General features: G+C 39.4%; 1 protein-coding gene across 2 annotated transcripts in view; it reads right to left on the bottom strand.

Moving 5' to 3' along the window:
- PRKG2 (protein kinase cGMP-dependent 2) overlaps positions 1-18717 on the bottom strand; it is a 134502-nt gene that overhangs the window by 53272 nt on the left and 62513 nt on the right. For both annotated transcript variants that reach the window (XM_070047976.1, XM_002717087.5), the window contains 5 exons: positions 16435-16540; positions 13535-13598; positions 5295-5372; positions 3606-3700; positions 377-445 (listed from right to left, as the gene is read on the bottom strand). In XM_070047976.1, coding sequence (XP_069904077.1) covers positions 377-445; positions 3606-3700; positions 5295-5372; positions 13535-13598; positions 16435-16540 — 412 coding nt within the window. The remainder of the gene's footprint in view (positions 1-376; positions 446-3605; positions 3701-5294; positions 5373-13534; positions 13599-16434; positions 16541-18717) is intronic.

Raw genomic sequence — 18717 nt, 5'->3', positions numbered from 1 at the left:
CTTTTTAACTGCTGGCCATCTTTTAGAAATTAAATTATGAAACTGTCCACTGTGTGGCATAAAAAATCTGTAAGATCTTTAGTAAGATTATTTCTCTAGAAGAAGCAGAATTCAAATCAGTCTATGGCTGATATTTATGTACAAACTTTGAACACAAAATATTTAGCCTGCCAGCATCTGCCACTGTCACAGACAGATTCTGATCAAAAGATCCAGTACACTGCCATGAATTTTAATAGAATGTACTCTCAGCTGAGGTTTGGCCAGCATTTCCAAGTGGTGATGAATAAGAAAACAGATCAGCACCCTAGAGCAGCAGCAGAACAAGGCTTCAAAAGTGGCAGCAGCCTGCCTTCTCCAGCATCAGGATACTCACTCTCGGTCAATAACCAGACAGGCGACATCATTTTCTTCAGCAATAATGTTAGCTGATCGGACATCATCACTGCAGACAGAAAAGGAAAGTCAATTTTCATTACATTTAGAAATTAAGCATCCATTTTTATTAGGGAATCTACTAATTTGTTGGGGGAAAAAGCCATCATTTATTTACACCTTCATAAGATTATACTTTATTATAACATGCTAATTTGTACCCAAGCCCTTTCCCCCCCCAAAAAAGGGGCACTTGAAAGGTTTCTCCAGTGAGGGAGATGGAAACGAAGAATCTGAGAATGCAGAGAAAGAAGCAAGCACACCAGCTCTGTGTGGAATTTTGCTCTGAGCTTGTGACTGCAACAATGAAACAGCTCTCCCCTGATCCAACAGAGAATCAGCAATCAGCAAAGAGGCAAAACTGAATCAGCTGATTAGAGAAGTTGGTTGGGAAAACAGATAATTAAAATACGATAAACCCAAGAGTAAAACCCAGTAGCATATCACCCAGTGTATTAAATAAATACGGATAGACTTTCTCATTTCGCAGCATAAAGGTTATATCATCCATTAACATCTCTGAAATCACAATGTACCTTAGAATTAATGAGTAACTGTGTAATTAACTGCATTGTCTTTCTTCTCAGGGATATATAATGGAATGCACAACTTAGAACTGACATCTTAGATACAATAAATTATATTATCCAATGATGGTAGATTTAATTACCTAAGAATAACAACGGGCCACATGTCAGGTAAAGTATTCTTCTGGAGACCTTTACATATATTGGTTTCCTCTCTCTATTAGTTATGCACTCACTGGAGAAAGGCACCTCAAAGTGGTACCCAGTGCTCTGAGATTCATTTAGGGTGACCAAAGAATAACAACCACATCCTGGAGCAGGACCCTTTGGGACTGCTCTAGGAACCATCACCAAGAATGGCATCAAGAAAACCATTGTTCCTTCGTTGTTCATTAGCATCGGGACAGAGAACATTTGGCAGCACATCATGACCATCCTAGGGAAGTGCCCTAACCACCCAGCAGACATCGAGAGTGCTCCTGATACAATGCACAGACCCTACCGAGTTTACAGGCTCTTTGCGAGAAGATGCTACTGAAACTACATAAGATTCATGGATGTTTCCATCAAGAGCAGGATAGTCTGTTCTAAATTTATGTGTGAAAAGAGATAGAGATGATGATGGAGTTGGAGATGGAGGTGATGGAGATGATGGAGATAGAAACAGAGATAGAGACAGATGGTGGAGATAGAGGTAGATAGGTCAAGCATAGACACTCATACTGAAGTGTTGGCTCAAGTGTGGCTGCTACACTTCCGATCCAGCTCCCTGCTAATGCATCAGGGAGGCAATAGATGATGGTGAAATACTAGGTTCCTATCACCCATGTGGAACATCAGGACGGAGTTCCTGGATCCGGGATTTGGCTTCGCCCAGACCTGGCTGTTGTGTCCATTTGCAGAGTGAACAAGCAGATGGAAGATTTCTCTGTCTCTCCACTCCCTCCCCACCCCTTCACTCTCTCTGTCTTTCAAACAAATACATATTTAAATATTTTTTAAAAATAAAGTTCTGTGCAATTCTAAGTTTTAGTTGCTTTGCTTAGAATCTGAGAAAAATAACTTCTTATGTTAAGAACAAACGCACTGAAGTCTTGGATAATGAATGTCAGTATTATATTGCATGAATGAGCTGCTCATGTTCTATAAAAATGAATAAAATAATAGAAATTTCCTTATTATTTAAAAAACTTCATCATCCACTAGAACATGAAAATTCAGCTTACTTTCCAATTTCACTTTTTAATTAATTAAGTTATAACTTAATTTACTAATTATTAAGTTTTGATGTTTGAGTTTCATTTAAAAAATAAAAGTTTCCTAACTTTTAAATAATCAAACTTGTCTTTGGAAATTTCTGAATTTTTTTCTTTGTTTTGTACTTAATAAACTTGACATACAAATCACCAGAACTGATGCTTCATAGAAAAAATTCCTTTTCTATGAGCACAAATTTGAAATAAAAGCCATGTAGTCATAACATACCATTTAAGTGATTTCTTAAATAATTTCAACTATTCATTAAAAAACATACTTAGCTCCAAAACAGCATGTTATTCCAAAGCTTAACTTGATATTTTATAAAAGTATTTATATTTAGGAAATGTATTTTTTCAGAGTTGAGGTTTTATGAGTTCCAGGAAGTATACAAAGTGTCCTCTGGACCATTTGATTAGCACTTAAAAAGATTTCTTTCATGAATGGGATCAACAGTAAATAAACTCATACCTCAAAAGACTGAAGGTTTAGGTAGAAATTTCAAATAGATTCTATTTAGTTGCTTCTAAGACTTGCAAAATAAACTGATAAAAATTCTTAAGAAAATGTTAAATTTTATGATTTAAACTCACTGAAAACATGTAAAGTAATTATTTTATATCTATTTTCAAGGGAACTTTTTTAAACAGGGAAATGTTTCATACTTTCAAAATACAAAAATTTATTCTTAAGGGAAAAGGACAATTTTTGCATTTTCAACCTTTCTCACTGATTTTTTACAACTAAAAATTCTTATAGAACACTAGTTTAATTTTCACTAACAAACTTCAGACTTTCCCATTATTTCCCATACAAAATTAGTACACTTATTTCCAGCATGACACTGTCTTAAGAAATGAATTTGCAGGGCCGTTGCTGTGGAGTAGCAGGTAAAGCCGCCACCTGCAGTGCCAGCATTCCATATGGGCACCAGTTCTAGTCCCGGCTGCTCCACTTCCAATCCAGCTCTCTACTATAATAGTCCAAATTCTTGGGTCCCTGCACCCATGTGGGAGACCCAGAAGAGGCTCCTGGCTCTTGGCTTTAGATGGGCGCAGCTCCACCATTGCAGCCATCTAGGAAGTGAACCAATAGTGGATAGAAGACCTCCCTCTCTCTCTGCTTCTCTGTAACTCTGCCTTTCAAAAAAAATAAGTAAATCTTTAAAAAAAAACAAAAAAGGCCTCTCCCTCTGTCTGTAACTCTGCCCCTCAAGTACATAAATAAATCTTTAAAAAAAGAAATGAATTTGCAATTTTTATTTAATCCTGGATATTTGCTGCCATCACTTTGGCAACTCAGTTTGACAACTCTAAATGAGTGACTTCACATGGAAAATAGTCAAAGCATTTTACTTAAGTATGCCATAGAAATTCATGAGCTCACCTGATAAGAGCTTTCTCTCCAAAGTATTCTCCTTTCTGCAGCGTTTTAATCAGCTGTGGCTGATCATGGCCCTCTGTACTCTGTGTAACTTTTACCTAAATGATGGTGAGAGGGAGAGAGAAAGAGAGAGAAAGAGAGATGAAAAAGGAGAATCTGAACACCTATTTAGTCAACCAAACCTTCCAGGTTTAGATAAATTAGATGACTAATGTAAAAGACAAGGCTTCGCTTTGATTTTGCAGTAGTTATATCAAGCTATGGCACTCAGCTCATTTTAATTGTTGTGAGAAATCTCATGGCTTACCATAATCCAATGATTCTAAAAGGAAGACCATCCATTCAAACCCTACCTCTCAAACTTATTTTATACATTAAGAAATTTATAGAAAGCAATTGTTTTCCATAGGTTTTTGGTGAAAATAACAATAGTTCTGTGGAACCTTTTGCTGTTTCAAAATCCTAATTGAGTTGACAAATGAATCAGAATAAGGCTGAGTATCGAGTTCTAAATCTGGTGTATGAAGATTGGGTGACTCCTATGTATCCAATAAATCCAAATGCAAAGTGTGGATTAGAAGAGGGGTCACAACCTTCATGGGAATCCATGGTCCAAGAACCTAGATATTCCTTCCTAGTGGTTAGAATATTTCAATTCACCATGGTAACAGGTTGCTTCACGCTGGTTGGAAACTCTGATTGGCATTCATATATGCCATGGGGAATTAACACTTAAAACATAATAATAATAATGAATGCAACTTGTTCATTAGCTGGACTTTTAATTCTAATTAGCTAGAATTCTGAGCATGAGATCCAGTTTGGGGGAAAATGGTAAGAAGTGATTCTGAGTGTTGAAGACTTCAGAGATTCGAAGCTATTCTGTTCCTGTGTTTCCTTCCCCTGGGGGCCCCGTTTAAAGTTCAACCAGAAGCCAGTTTACAAAGGGCAGTGCCTGGCTCTCCGATGATAACCCCTTCCAGGGAAGAAGGAACACACTAAAAATCCAACAGTGTACAGACGCCTGTGCTTAGGAATTTGCCTCTTTCCTTCAATATTTCACAAGTGCTTTTACATCTGAGGAACACTGCTAATGGTCAACACAGAAACACATGGCAACATATTGTCCACTGAACATTTAGTTAAAAAGATCTACTTATTACCTATTACCTACACTGTAAAGTTTGGGCATCTTAATCAACTTAAGCTCTTGTGCATGAATTGGAAGTTGTGGGCCATACTGGATTCAAAACTTGATGCCTGACCATCGCTGGCCTCCATGGCTGAGTTCATTCTCTTCCATCTGCTGCTTGTCACAAATATTGGATGGGAAAATGTTCTTAGGATCTTGAGCCAATGGAGGATCACATACACATAACAAGTAGGAATCTTAGAATAAATCTAGCTATGTTATACACAAAGAAGCTAGGTACAAAGAAAGTCAAGGGACCTGACTTCACTAAGTCAATGGAACTTCACAGTGAAGTCACTGGCTTAGACGGAACCCCTCACAATCTGTGGCTTGTCCCCCAAACTCAAGATTCAGACAGAATCCTACAGGACTTTTAGTACATGCTCCCTTACTTGTTCAGTACAGAGGAAGTCTTATGCTACAATACAGAATATTATTTCATTTATAAAAAATAACAAACTTTCCCAATTTATTATAAGTCAGGTTTGATTAATATTTACCTTTCCTTTTGCCAAAATGAAAAAGGTACTTCCCTCCTCACCCTCTCTAATGATGTAATCTCCTTTGTCGTAGTATTCCTGTTGGGACAAGATAGAAAGTAAAGGTTAGATCAAGTGGAGACACCCAACTGAGGGCATAAAGGCAACAGGACACCTGTGTCTGTGAAATGAGTGTTCCACACATGTTTCTTTCATTTTCTGTTTGTTTTAACTGTGAGTTTTTCTTATATTGCAGTCATAAACTGTGGAAAGGCAAGGAGGCTTTTGCTTTATTATTTACACTTATGTTTTTTTCCCTGGAAACATTCAATTTCAGGAACGGGGACCTAAGACATGAAGTGAAATGGCAGCAAGCTAATCACTAAAATGCAGGTGACCTGCACCTAAATCATCCAGCTATAAACTGTTTTGCAATTAGCAATAGTCTGAAAGTTGCCTCTAGAGTTAGAAAAGACAAACAATTATAAAATAAAATACAAATACCATCCATCCCTAGGTGTTGTTAAGAATATTGGTCTCAAAAAAAAAAAGAATATTGGTCTTAAATTCTCATTCCTTGAAGATCTACAACTAGGAAGATTCTATGCACACACTAAATAGCTTGGTCATATGTGTCAATTCCAAAGACTTGTTATAAAAGGGCTACATTAGAATTATTTGCATACCAATTCTTCTAAGTGTAGGTTTATTCTCATGAAATTTCAAATTATCATGCCTTTGTATGTATTAATAAACATTTCTTTCTTATATTTTTGTGTGATTAGCTAATCCCTGGGCAGCAGAAAGCAATTTATCCACCTGTCAGACCAAAAGAGCAATTCACTATCTTAGAAAACCAAGATGGATTAAACTGTCTGTCTCTACTTTGCCTTAATTTGATCTTGTCTCAAAGTCATGGAACTAAAATGGATCTCTTAATTATTTACACAAACAAAAATGGACTGTTTAATATTCTTAGAGGCATAATTAATAACATAACAGCTTTTATTTTTCTTTTGGGGTGCAAAATAAATGCCAAACTAAACTATTATGTCTGTTGTTTTCTGATATTTTCATGGATATTTAATCTCAAAGACTTCTTAAACTTATAGAATAAATATTACTTTGTCTAATAACTATACCTTTTATTTGCAAAGCACTACATGTGTAAGACATTTTAACATCTCATGGAAGAATGTATAAAATCTTGGGAGTAAAAAGTACTTTGCAGTCAAACAGAGCTAGATTCAAATCCCAGTTCTGTATTGAATTTTACTTCCATGAATCTATAAAATTAAAATAAGGACATTTGCCCTCAAAGACTTAGAGAAATGCATTGGTTTTTCTATTGCTGCTGGAACAAATAACCATAAAACTAGTGGCTTGGAACACCACCCTTTTATTATCTCTCAGTTTCTGTGGGTCAGAAAGTCCAGGCACACCATGACTCAACCAGGTTTCCCTACTACGGTGTTTGAAGACGGAACTCAAGGCAGCAGTAGGGCTGTGTTTCTGGAGGTTTGGGGCAAGTCTACTTTCTAGACCATAGAAGTTGCTGGCAAGATTCAGTTGTGGGATCAAGTCCTCATCTGTTCACTGCCTTTCAGTAAGGCTGAACCTCTTTTCCTGGTGGCCTCTGTCAGTGCCTGCCCTGGGCTGCTTGCATCTTAGGGCCAGCAATGGCATTTCAAATTCTTACCCTCGCTCACTAGGCTAATCCTCCGCCTAGCGGCGCCGGCACACCAGGTTCTAGTCCCGGTTGGGGCGCCGGATTCTGTCCCGGTTGCCCCTCTTCCAGGCCAGCTCTCTGCTGTGGCCAGGGAGTGCAGTGGAGGATGGCCCAGGTGCTTGGGCCCTGCACCCCATGGGAGACCAGGAAAAGCACCTGGCTCCTGGCTCCTGCCATCGGATCAGCGCGGTGCGCCGGCCGCGGCAGCCATTGGAGGGTGAACCAACGGCAAAGGAAGACCTTTCTCTCTGTCTCTCTCTCTCACTGTTCACTCTGCCTGTCAAAAAAAAAAAAAAAAATTTTTTTTTAAAAATTCTTACCCTCAGAGTTTCCCTGCTTTCTACTTCTGCTCCACTGCTCTGACTCCAACCAATGAAAATTCTCTGCTTCTAAGGGCTTGTTGTAATTACGTTCAGCCCACCTCACCAATCCAAGATAATCTCCTATTTTAATGTCCCAAACCCTCAGCACCTCTGCAGAGTTCCCTGTACCACACAACAACATAGTCACACAATATAAGAATTAGGATCTGGAACCTTGTAAGGACAATTGTCCCTACCACGACAAGCCAATCAAAGACAGTGTCTTCCAAGGCACCAAGGGCATCTCTAGCACAGTAAAAGATTAATGATTGCCATATTAAGGACAGAATGATAAAGATTTGCTTAGCTGTTGTATCTTCTAGACCTCAGTTTTCTGTTGCATATAATTAAGGTTGCATTGCCTACCACACCTCATATTGTTTGAGGAGCAGATAAGAGAGTGTAGCTAAAGTACCCAGTGGTGCTGTTGGTATGTACTAGGCATGTGCTAAGCGTGAGCTCCTGTATCAGAGGCTACAAGCTGGTCATGCAAGCCTTCCACGGGTCATACAGCTATCCAGGTAGATCACATTCTACGGTCTCCCAGTGGCAACCATGTGATTAACACCTATCTAAAGAATCTGACCAGAACTGACGTGTGCCAGGCCAGGCCCATGAACACTTTTGCAAACATATCTTCACATATTTTTCCAAATTGGAGTGACATGGACCAGAGCGATCTGGAAAACCATGCTGAAAGGGCAAAAAAGCCATCAGCTTGGCTTCCTGAGTGTCTGTGTGGCGCCAATCAGGATCATCTTTCCTGGACTGTTAGGTCAGTGGGAGCAAACTTCTACTTTATTCAAACAATAATATTTTGAGTTTTTTTGCATCAAGATTTGATTACCCCAACTCTTCATTCTTTCCCATTTTATTAAAAATCTTCACAATATACAAGTTTGATTTCATTGCAGACATGATTATGATCCTTAAGGAGTAGCCACAAAACTACGGTCTAGGTGTCCTCATTACATCTTTGCTAAAACTGCTGGGGTCACGTTAGATGTTCCTGCCTCAGGGAATCTGCCCCCAGCTCCTTCCTGTTCCCACCCTGGTCTCAGTCCCTAGCATTCACAAGCAACAGAGGAATATGGAGAATTGCTCCAGCGCTGCGAGGCTGTTCTCTGTGTACAGAGTTGTGGCCCCTAATTCCTGTCCATGAGATTCATTCAAGGGGAGAAATCCTGAAAGAGGACACTGAGAAAGAGCTTTGTTATTTCTTAGGGACAGCCTTCCTAGTGGTATTTTTCCCAGGGATGATTCTTTGTCACCCCAAACCATGGAAGGAAGATAAATAATACCTCCCAGTGTGTTGACAGTAACTTCATAGATCAGAAAAGACTGTGGAAATAGGTCAGACCAAAAATATATAGTGGTGAGTCCTGGCTGTGATGCTAGACTACCCAGTGTTTGTCAACTGGGGAAGGCAGCCAATTGAGTCAGGGTGGTCAGCGAGACCAAAAAGAGAAATACAAACAGTGTGGTTATTGTCCTGTGGCTACATTGCAAAGGGGTCTCTGAGAGAAGCAAGAAGCCATAGACCCTAACTTGTAGAGTGATGATTCTCATGCATTTTTTCACTTTGAACTACAGTAAGAAATACATATGACATTTATACCCAAAACACATACAAGAACATGCACACATACAGATATTTCTAGAAAATGAAAGCATATTTTCCAAAATAATGCTTCCTACTTAGATTTTTTGAAAATGTTTCTCTAAATCAGTTTTGTGACCTAGTAATGAGTTGTCATCTACAGTCTGAGAAAGATGTTTTCAAAGAAGATGTTTAGGAGCAGACATTTGACCTCTGCTCCCACTTCTAGCTTCCTTCTGATGTGGAACCTGAGAGGCAGCAGGTGATGGCTCTATTACTTGGGTCCTTGCCAACCACATGGGAGGCTTGGATTGACTGCTCAGCTCCCAGTCTCAGCCTGACCCAGACCAGCCATGGTAAACATGTGAGGAGTGAAACAACAAATGAGAGTTCTGTCTGTAACTCTGTCTTTCTCTTTCTCTGGCTGTCTGTCACCCTGTCTCTCAAATAAATAAATATTTAAAAAGTAGAAAGAAAAGAAGATATCTAGAAGATTTAAGAGGGTTTATTTGGTAAATGGCAAGAGGGGCAAATAAGAATTCAGTGATAACCTGGGAAATGCCGGACCCTGTGCACCTGTAAGGAGCCTATAAAAACCAAAGGAGATTCCAAGGTGATGGAGGGAAACACAAAGGAGCAAGCCTGCGATTTCCTTAGTCTTCAGTGTGTGACCAGACCTGCCATTAGAAAGTATGGATGATATACAACTAATGCACAATACACCAACACACACACCCTTCCATGTCCCATGTGCCTATGTACTCACGTTTGTTTAAAAATTTTATAGTTTTTTTGGGTTGTTACCAGGTGTGTGTGTGTGTGTGTGTGTGTATGTGTGTGTGTGTGTGGGGGGGTGTTCTCCAGGTACCATACTTAAAACGTCTTAGAAATTTTCAAGCAACACATCTGGATCAGATGAATGCTGTCAACAACTCAGGCATGATTTAGTACCTGGTTGGTTTTGTTCAAGGAACCATATCCTACAAAAGGAAAATCAAAATTGCTTACTCCCCTTTTGGATGTACCAACTCTATAGAATTCTACCAATTTAAATACCAATGAGGTGGCAGACTACCTATATTTTGTGGTTGGGGAAACTCCAATGTCCACCACAATTAACTGACAGCAGGTGGTGATGGAGGTAGAACCACACCTTATTCTCCAGACTTGGGTTGGTAAACTTTCTACAACACCAGCTGTCCCACCTATCATTCACTGGATCATAAACTGTCAAAATTCACAATTATCTCGACTTTCTTAGGGCTCTGGATGTCATCATTAAAATGACACAACTTCTTTGTCTTATGCAGCCATTAGTAAGAAGAAGTAATTAGAAAAAGAAATTAAACTTTAAAAGAATGATTAAAAATGGAACATTCCTGAGTTAAGAGCCAGACTGCAGCAAAAACAGATGCATCCTTTTCATAACTAAACTAGTGCTTCTTAAGCTTTAGGAGCTGAAGCATCCCATCATTATCATGCTAAGATCTGAATTTGGGGGCCCTTAATGGGGTTTCTGGTTCAATCTGTGTGGGGTGGTGCTTGGCCACCAACATAGCTGGGTCTGAGTAAGGGTGAGGACTTTCCACCCCACTGCACCCGTGGCTTTGTGAAAGGGCACCACTGGGTCCAGTTCCAGAATCCTGTGAGAGTCAGGGAATGCCACGGTTAATCACACGCTTGCAACACAGGACAGCACCATCAAATCCCGTGTTTCCTGTATGCATCACCATGTGTGGGGTGTGTGGGAACATAAACTCCTTTCGCCCCATCTTCTGTCCTGCACAACTGGATCTGTTATGTCTTTTTCTTAAGATGTATTTATTATTTGAAAGTCAGAGTTACAGAGGGAAAGACACACACACACACACACACACACACACAAGAGAGAGAGAAAGAGAGCTTCCATCCACTGGTTCAGTCCCCAAATGGCCTCAATGGCCTAGGCTGGACCAGGATGAATCCAGGAGCCAGGAGCTTCATCCAGGAGCTGGATGAAGAGTGGAACAGTTGGAATGGGAACCTGTGCCCATATGGAATGCCAGGATCACAGCAGGTGGCGTAATCCCTAGGCCACAACACAGGCCCCCATTAGTTAACTCTGAAAGCACACGGTGAGAATGTTGGTATTATTCCCACACTCACTTTCTCATCAGAATGCAAGAATAGGCTTAAAGTCAACAGCTGCCTCTAGAAGTCAACGTTCTCATGATTTAAGCTAAAGCAAATTCTACCACTGGAGCTCCACACGGCCATGGCCATGTGGTGTAGGAAGTCCCCAGTCTAAGTCTTCAGAAACACATCAGGGCCGAATGCTTTGTGATGGGAAACTCTGCACCCCCTTCAACTCCCACCCCCTCCTCACACTCCAAGAAAGCTCCCAAATCCACCTCTAAGCAGTATGACAGATCCAGTCTGTTTTTCCCACAGATTATGAAGCCAGTGTGTGGGACAGCCAGCCCTGGAACTCAGCGGGGGCGCTGTCATAGCTCTGGTGCCTTAGGGACTGGTGTTGTCAGGACCCTGTTGATGGGTCATTAGTCCAAGCTATGCTGCTAAGTCGTGTGTTTTCTTAGAGCTAAATAGATCCATTACTCCCTTGCTAATCACTTTCACGTTTGAGAATTTGCACACATTACAGAGACACATTTGTTTGCTAGGTATGAATAAAGAGCCCTTTATTAACTGTGCTGTCTGCAAATACTGAGATAGCCTAAAACTTTGCCAGGGTGTTTGAAAAGATGAGACTTTTCAAACTCAAATTGTGTGTTAATTAATGCGGGATCTGAGGCCCCATCTATGTATTCTGTAGCTATTGCCTGTAGTTGCTATAAATATGTCTAATTTACCATTTATTTTTAATGATGCTAAATTTTCATATTTTCTGTCAGCATGGAATTCCCCTCTGGTGAATCTACTCTATTAGTATTATATTAAAAACAGATTTCCTCGGTTAACAAAAAATATAGGGCTTCACTAACTTTAAAAAAATGCCCTCAGAAATTAGGATGAATTATTAATTTGCAACATCTGTGACTGGGTTATGTTACACTGAGAAAAGTCCCAAGAGATGCAGGGTAAACAGACTTCTTGAAAATGACTTCATATCCGAACCCCCTGGGGACACAGGGCCGGGCACTGTGTCATCATGGTCTGTCCTTGATAAACTGCTGGATGGGTTCCATGAATTGTAAATGGAAACATCACTGGTGTCACTTACACTTAAGGATAAAATGGCCCCCGCTCCCTTCTCAACAGATATTAGTTTACATTGTATGTTGTGATTGACAGAGGTATGAATCTGTCAACAGTCAGTCTCGGAGGGTTTTTTCCCCCTCCCACTGAGAACAGCTTTATTTTTTTTTTTTTTTTTTTTTTTTTTTTTTTTTTATTTTGACAGGCAGAGTGGACAGTGAGAGAGAGAGAGAGACAGAGAGAAAGGTTTTCCTTTGCCGTTGGTTCACCCTCCAATGGCCGCCGCGGCCGGCGCGCTGCGGCCGGCGCACCGCGCTGATCCGATGGCAGGAGCCAGGAGCCAGGTGCTTTTCCTGGTCTCCCATGGGGTGCAGGGCCCAAGCACCTGGGCCATCCTCCAGTGCACTCCCTGGCCACAGCAGAGGGCTGGCCTGGAAGAGGGGCAACCGGGACAGAATCCGGCGCCCCAACCGGGACTAGAACCCGGTGTGCCGGCGCCGCTAGGCGGAGGATTAGCCTAGTGAGCCGCGGCGCCGGCTTGAGAACAGCTTTATAAAAGCTTAAAATCTCCATGTGATTCCTTTACTATTCCCAACCTCCTTTAAATTCCATGAAAGCCATTTTGGATTCAAGGAAATTGAGTCTCCAAAACGTTAGAAAGGCTATTTGCTTTGAATTTTAATCTCTGAAATCTGAAGAGGTTTTCATAAAATGTGTATCACTAGAATCCAAGGTACATGTCATAAGAGCATTATTCATAGAACTTGCCTAGTCTTGGACTTGAACCAACCAAACCAACCATCTGGGTGATGCCTAAAATGAGTTTTTGAACACATTTCAATATCCTGTTTTCCCCTAGATGTTAAAATAGGTACAGTGCTTCTTAAGTACAGGTTTCTTAGGAAGCATTTTCACGGCCTAGAGAGTTCACGTACAGAGCACTTCACAGTCCAATTCAGAAGCGAAGCGTGTCACCAACACACCCCTTTCTCTGCTACATTTCCCAACTCTGCCTCATTGACTCCTTTATGCTATGAAACTCTGTATGGGATTGTGATGTTAATTGCAGAAAACCAAACGCCTCAAGTAAGACAAATTACTTTTATAAAATATGCTAAAAGATTAAAATATGTAAATCAAATTTCACTTTACACATGCAAATAAAATCCATTTTAATACATTTCAATAGAGTGTACACCTTTCCCAGCCCCTTAATCAACATAAGTTGGCCTATGTTTTGCCACAATGAAAAAGGCTCCTGATTTCTGCAGACTGATGATCTACTATCTTTTCCTTTTTATTCATTTACATTGCTAATAATACTAGATTCTAGAATCTTCTAATGAATTTTATTTTTTATTTTACAATCTCTTACCACTTCCAAGCAGTCGATGATCTTGGTTAATTTATCTTCAGGTAAGTTCTTCAGCAAGGATACACTTCAAAATTAAAAAGAAACCTTTTTTTAAAATTATCTCCCTGTATAAATATATACATAGATTGTATGTAGATTCTGAAATTTCTATATTCATCTTAAAATATAATGTACATTAATCTTTCAAATAACAGGAAACACTTGTGTAGCTAAATTTCATATACTAAAAATTATATATATAATCACAGACATTTAAAACAGGTAAATAAATGAAAATAGTAACATGTCATAAAGGAAAGAAGACCACTTTGTGTCTCTATTGGGGGAAAATTGTACATTTGTCGTTGGTTTTCAAAGTGAATCACACCTGGAAGTGTGTTCCTCTCCCCATCTCTGTATCTTTTCTGTTGGCTTGGGTGAGGATCAAATTTCATCCAAATCTTTGAATTAAGCAAAGACTGAATCCAGAGGAAACATGGAATTAACATTGAAATGATCTTTGATTATGGGTCACATTCTACTGTCTTGTAAAATTAATAGCAGCCAGAAGCATGTAATCAGAACACATTGAACATATAATAATAACATACAGAGAATGAAATAGAAAATGAAAACTATTATTTAAAAAAAGTAGAAATTCCACTGAGTATGATCAACCAATCAATATGATTAAATGATTCTCTTAAACAAAATTCCTCTTCTACTTTACCCATTTTTATTCAGATCCACCAATATAACTTCGTAAGATAAACACTTCCTTACTATCTAAAATCTGACACCCCGTAAGGGAAAAACGATGTCGCTCTAAAAGTAAATGAAAAGGCAGAGAGCTCTAGGCTGACTCTCACTCAAATGCACCTGGAGGCGCATGGTCAGGAACAGGTACAAGAATGTTTGCTTCAAAGTTATTTGCAGCTGAAAACGCTAAACAAGCTCTATAGGAGGAGGACAGAAAAAGTAGTCAGGTGATGCAGCCCTGCAATAGCAGAAATGCCTGAACTAACAAACATGAGAGGTTCTTGGAAAAAAACATGGAGTAAAAAAACGAGTGGCAAAAATAACACTATCTTTATAAAATTCACAAATAATGCAAATCAAGTTATAGGCAAAATTATCAAGACTACCAAGGAATGACTGCTGTACCACAGAATGTACACCACTGCCAAGGAGGGACTGGGGCAGGAGGCTGGAAATCTCATAAGTGCTCACTTTCCATTCTTTAGGTCGGGTAGTATCTTCATGGGTATTTAGTTTGTTTATAACTTCTGTATATACAACATATTCATACATCACATATTTCAAATAAAATGTAAATAGAAGGAGAATTTACTGTACATTATGAAACAAAAAAATGTATTGCCGTAGTACATCTGCCTATTGATCAAATGGTAGAAGCGTAACCATCACTTATCATTGATTAACGTGTGCTCATCATCTAGTCTAGACCATCTGTCTTCTTTGGGGATGACTGGAGAAAGAAATAAGAAGAAAAATCTTTTGTCTCTCCTCGATGAAGACAGGGATCAGGTGTGTCTTATTCACCACAATACTTAGCACCTGGCAACTAGTATTTTTGAAGGAATGAATGAAATAACAAAAAAGAAGGCAGAGAAGAAAAAAGAAAGAAGGGATATGTGCTAGTAGATTTTCAGAGCTCCTTGCACTAAGACAGAACACATTTCAGGCTTTATTTCAGACATAGCATATGAGCACTGGTTCATTTACTTGTCTCTCTTTGGTCTTTGAATAAATGTGACTTATCAGTTTGAAATGGTGATCCAATTGCACAGTTGTGGGATTCTGAGACCACCTATGTTCAGTTAGACCCCATATTATGCTGGCTAAGACACTGGCTGGCTTATAGGTAAGGCACCTGCTTGTCATTATGGCAGCTCTCTGCCAGGAGTCATTATTGCCTCTGGAAGAACAAACCAGCAAGATTTTATATGGGAGACTGTAACAGCTGCAATGCTATACTGATTAACAATGTGTTCATTCAATGGTTACTGAGTCCTCATTACAGGCTAGGTACTGGACAGCCCTAAAAACATCAGTATCACGGGCTTGTGTGCAAGATAAAATCACTATACTATACTTAAGAAGAACCTAGAATTTATTTTTAGGAAAACACATGATATATTATTATTATTATTACCATTTATCAAAAATAACATTTCATGACAGTATATATTGCAGCTTCAGAGACTGTCAAAGCTCCTACCAAAGTTACAAAAATAGTTTAAATAAGGAATTCATATGCTCAAAAAAATGTTTACATGGAAAAGACTTTTTTGGTTACGTAAACATTTGCTTCTCTATAAATTGATAAATTAAAGTTGGTGATGGAAGAACTGGTCACACCTAAGTGTGTTCCAAGAATCCATGTCATCAGGACAGGTATGGTAACATTTTCCATAATTTGCTACTATTAATAATAATCTGGAAGATGGTATAGCTATGCAAAGAAGAGTGTCTTAGGTAAAGCAAATAAGGATAATATAATAAATTAAGTTTAATATTATTCTAGTCAAAGCATTATTAGAAAGATTATCTTTTGCTATATCCTTCAAATTTCAAATGTCATTCAAAGCCAGGGGAGCAACTGAGGCAAATATTTTAGGAATTTACAAATCTTTCCAGACTATACATTTTGGCTCCTACAATACAAGGCAAAGATTAGAAGGAGAAATAAATCAGTGCACAGGGCTAGTGGGAATTAAATATAATTTTTAATGTGTAGTAGCATTTACTGTAAAGGAATCCTTATTGCTTCTTTGACTTAATCCCATGGTAAATGCCTAAATGAGAGAGGGTCCTAGTAAAATAATTTTTCTGATAAAATCAACATATCCACGACATGGCTACGCCATCGTCTGCACTTCACTCCAGTGTGTTCCTACCTTCTGAGGAAGTTTCTGTACTGCTCGTCTCTGGCTTGGGCTGTCCTCCTCATTATATTCTGGAAAACTTCTCGATCTAGAGCCCATGTTTTCACATTGGTAATAGCTTTAAAAAAGCAACAAAACAATAAAATATTGTTTAGCACCACTCGAAGAAAGCAATCCAAAAACAATCCATGCATTTGCTCTATGTTCCCAGATACTGATATTTCTCGGGAAGTGTATTATTTAAACAGCAAATGGAAGGAGACGGTAAAATGAATAGTAATTTATAAATCATTTTGGCTTTGAAATGAGTCATGATTTGGAAGTGGGTAGCACAAGATTTCTTCCTAATTATGTTTTGGTTAGGGTGATATTAAAATTAGTTTACAATTCCCAAGTAGGAGCTACAGCCATGATCAAAGAGAAAGGCAGGCAGCCAGTAGGTAAGCCAGAGTTCAGAATTCACATGCAGGTAATTGAAAGATATCTCTGTGTATGTGTCTGGGTGCGGATCTTTTTATGTTATTTGGGCATGGCTACTAAAGAGTCAATATATTTTAAGGATCTTCATGGCCACTTCGTATAAAATGTATACAAATAATTTTAAAGAGAGTAAGGAAGAAAGTCTTTGAGAATATAGGAAACACATAAAAGGCAAACAGAATTTTAAAATGAAGTGTAGCAGAGTGAAGCTTTAATCAAAAATCTAGATGAAATTTCAGTTATAAGATTTTCAAAAAAAAGGGGGGGGTGGAGTAATGAGAGTCTACAAAGCTCTGATTTACCAAACTTTAGAGTCAATTAGAGGTCTCTTAATATTCTTGTTAAAAATACAGATCCCTTAACAGGTACCAAATCACAGCGATAAAAGTAATAAGTTCCTGGCGTTACTCAGCACAGTGGGGTGAATGTAGCTCACAACAGACATTTATACATTTATGAGCAAAGAGTGGAGCAGAGCTCCAAGGCTACAACCCCAGAGCGCTGACCTAGTGAGGGAAATGATCACTGCATGGACTGCTACATGGACTGACACATCCATATGTATGTACAGTTATGGCGAATCACAATTTTTAAATGTTTAAGGATTCAGAAATGGGAACATGATTTGATGTTCACACACTGAACACAATTATTGACTGATGACATACCCCATAAGTATGTACAATTAAAATTATAATAAAAACACATGTCACTGAGCTCCATCTGTAACCAGGTAGAAAATAAGGTAAGCAAGCATTTTTACTACTTAAGTGGAAAGCTGGGCAGGTGATGTTTCAGGCCTGCACTGCGGGCTTCCTGCCCACCCATGCCACAAGGCATAAATTGCCTTGTTCCTTATCTCAACTTCTTTAGCTGAGCAGGACCTGCTCAGGCAGGATCTAAACTCACCGCATGTGGACCTCAAGGACTGCGAGCAACAGAGAAGGAATGTGTTGCCATCAGTCAGTAATAGGGTTGTTTTGATTTGTTTTGTTTTGTTTTTTGACAGGCAGAGTGGACAGTGAGAGAGAGAGACAGAGAGAAAGGTCTTCCTTTGCCATTGGTTCACCCTCCAATGGCCTCTGCAGTGGGCGCGCTGCAGCCCGCACACTATGCTGATCCGAAGGCAGGAGCCAGGTGCTTTTCCTGGTCTCCCATGGGGTGCAGGGCCCAAGCACTTGGGCCATCCTCCACTGCACTCCCAGGCCACAGCAGACAGCTGGCCTGGAAGAGGGGCAACAGGGACAGAATCTGGCGCCCCGACCGGGACTAGAACCCGGTGTGCCGGTGCCGCAGGCGGAGAATTAGCCTATTGAGCCGCGGCGCCGGCAGTAATAGGTCTTGGCACCTGACACCAGCTCTTTAATGAATTTAGCCATACCTGCACTCCCTTCCTTGTAACCACTTTATAAGCCTCAAAACAGCCTTATCCAGCAGAGCGGTAGTCTTTGAGCCCAGGAAGTCTGCTACCCTCTCATCTGTTGACAGATTGAATGAATGTTCTCTTCCCTTTACCGCAAAGCCTTGTCCTTGTTATTTGATTTGGCACTGGCGACATGGACCCAGCTTTTGGTAGCACATTATCAGAGATTCTGTTTCAGGATATAGGGTAGAATCCGAGAATCTGTACTTTTTTATGATTTATTTATTTTTTGAACTGACATAAAAATTCTACACATATATGAAATTTTAAGATTTTTCAACAAATGTATACATTGTGTAATATCCAAATAAGGGTAAAGATGTCTATCTTGACAAATATGTATTATTTCTTTACAATGAAAAGATTCAAAGCCTTTTCGTCCAGTTTTTTTT

This window comes from Oryctolagus cuniculus, chromosome 8 (assembly GCF_964237555.1).
Source record: "Oryctolagus cuniculus chromosome 8, mOryCun1.1, whole genome shotgun sequence".
Taxonomy (NCBI): Eukaryota; Metazoa; Chordata; class Mammalia; order Lagomorpha; family Leporidae; genus Oryctolagus; species Oryctolagus cuniculus.
This window is presented reverse-complemented; position numbering and strand designations above follow the sequence as displayed.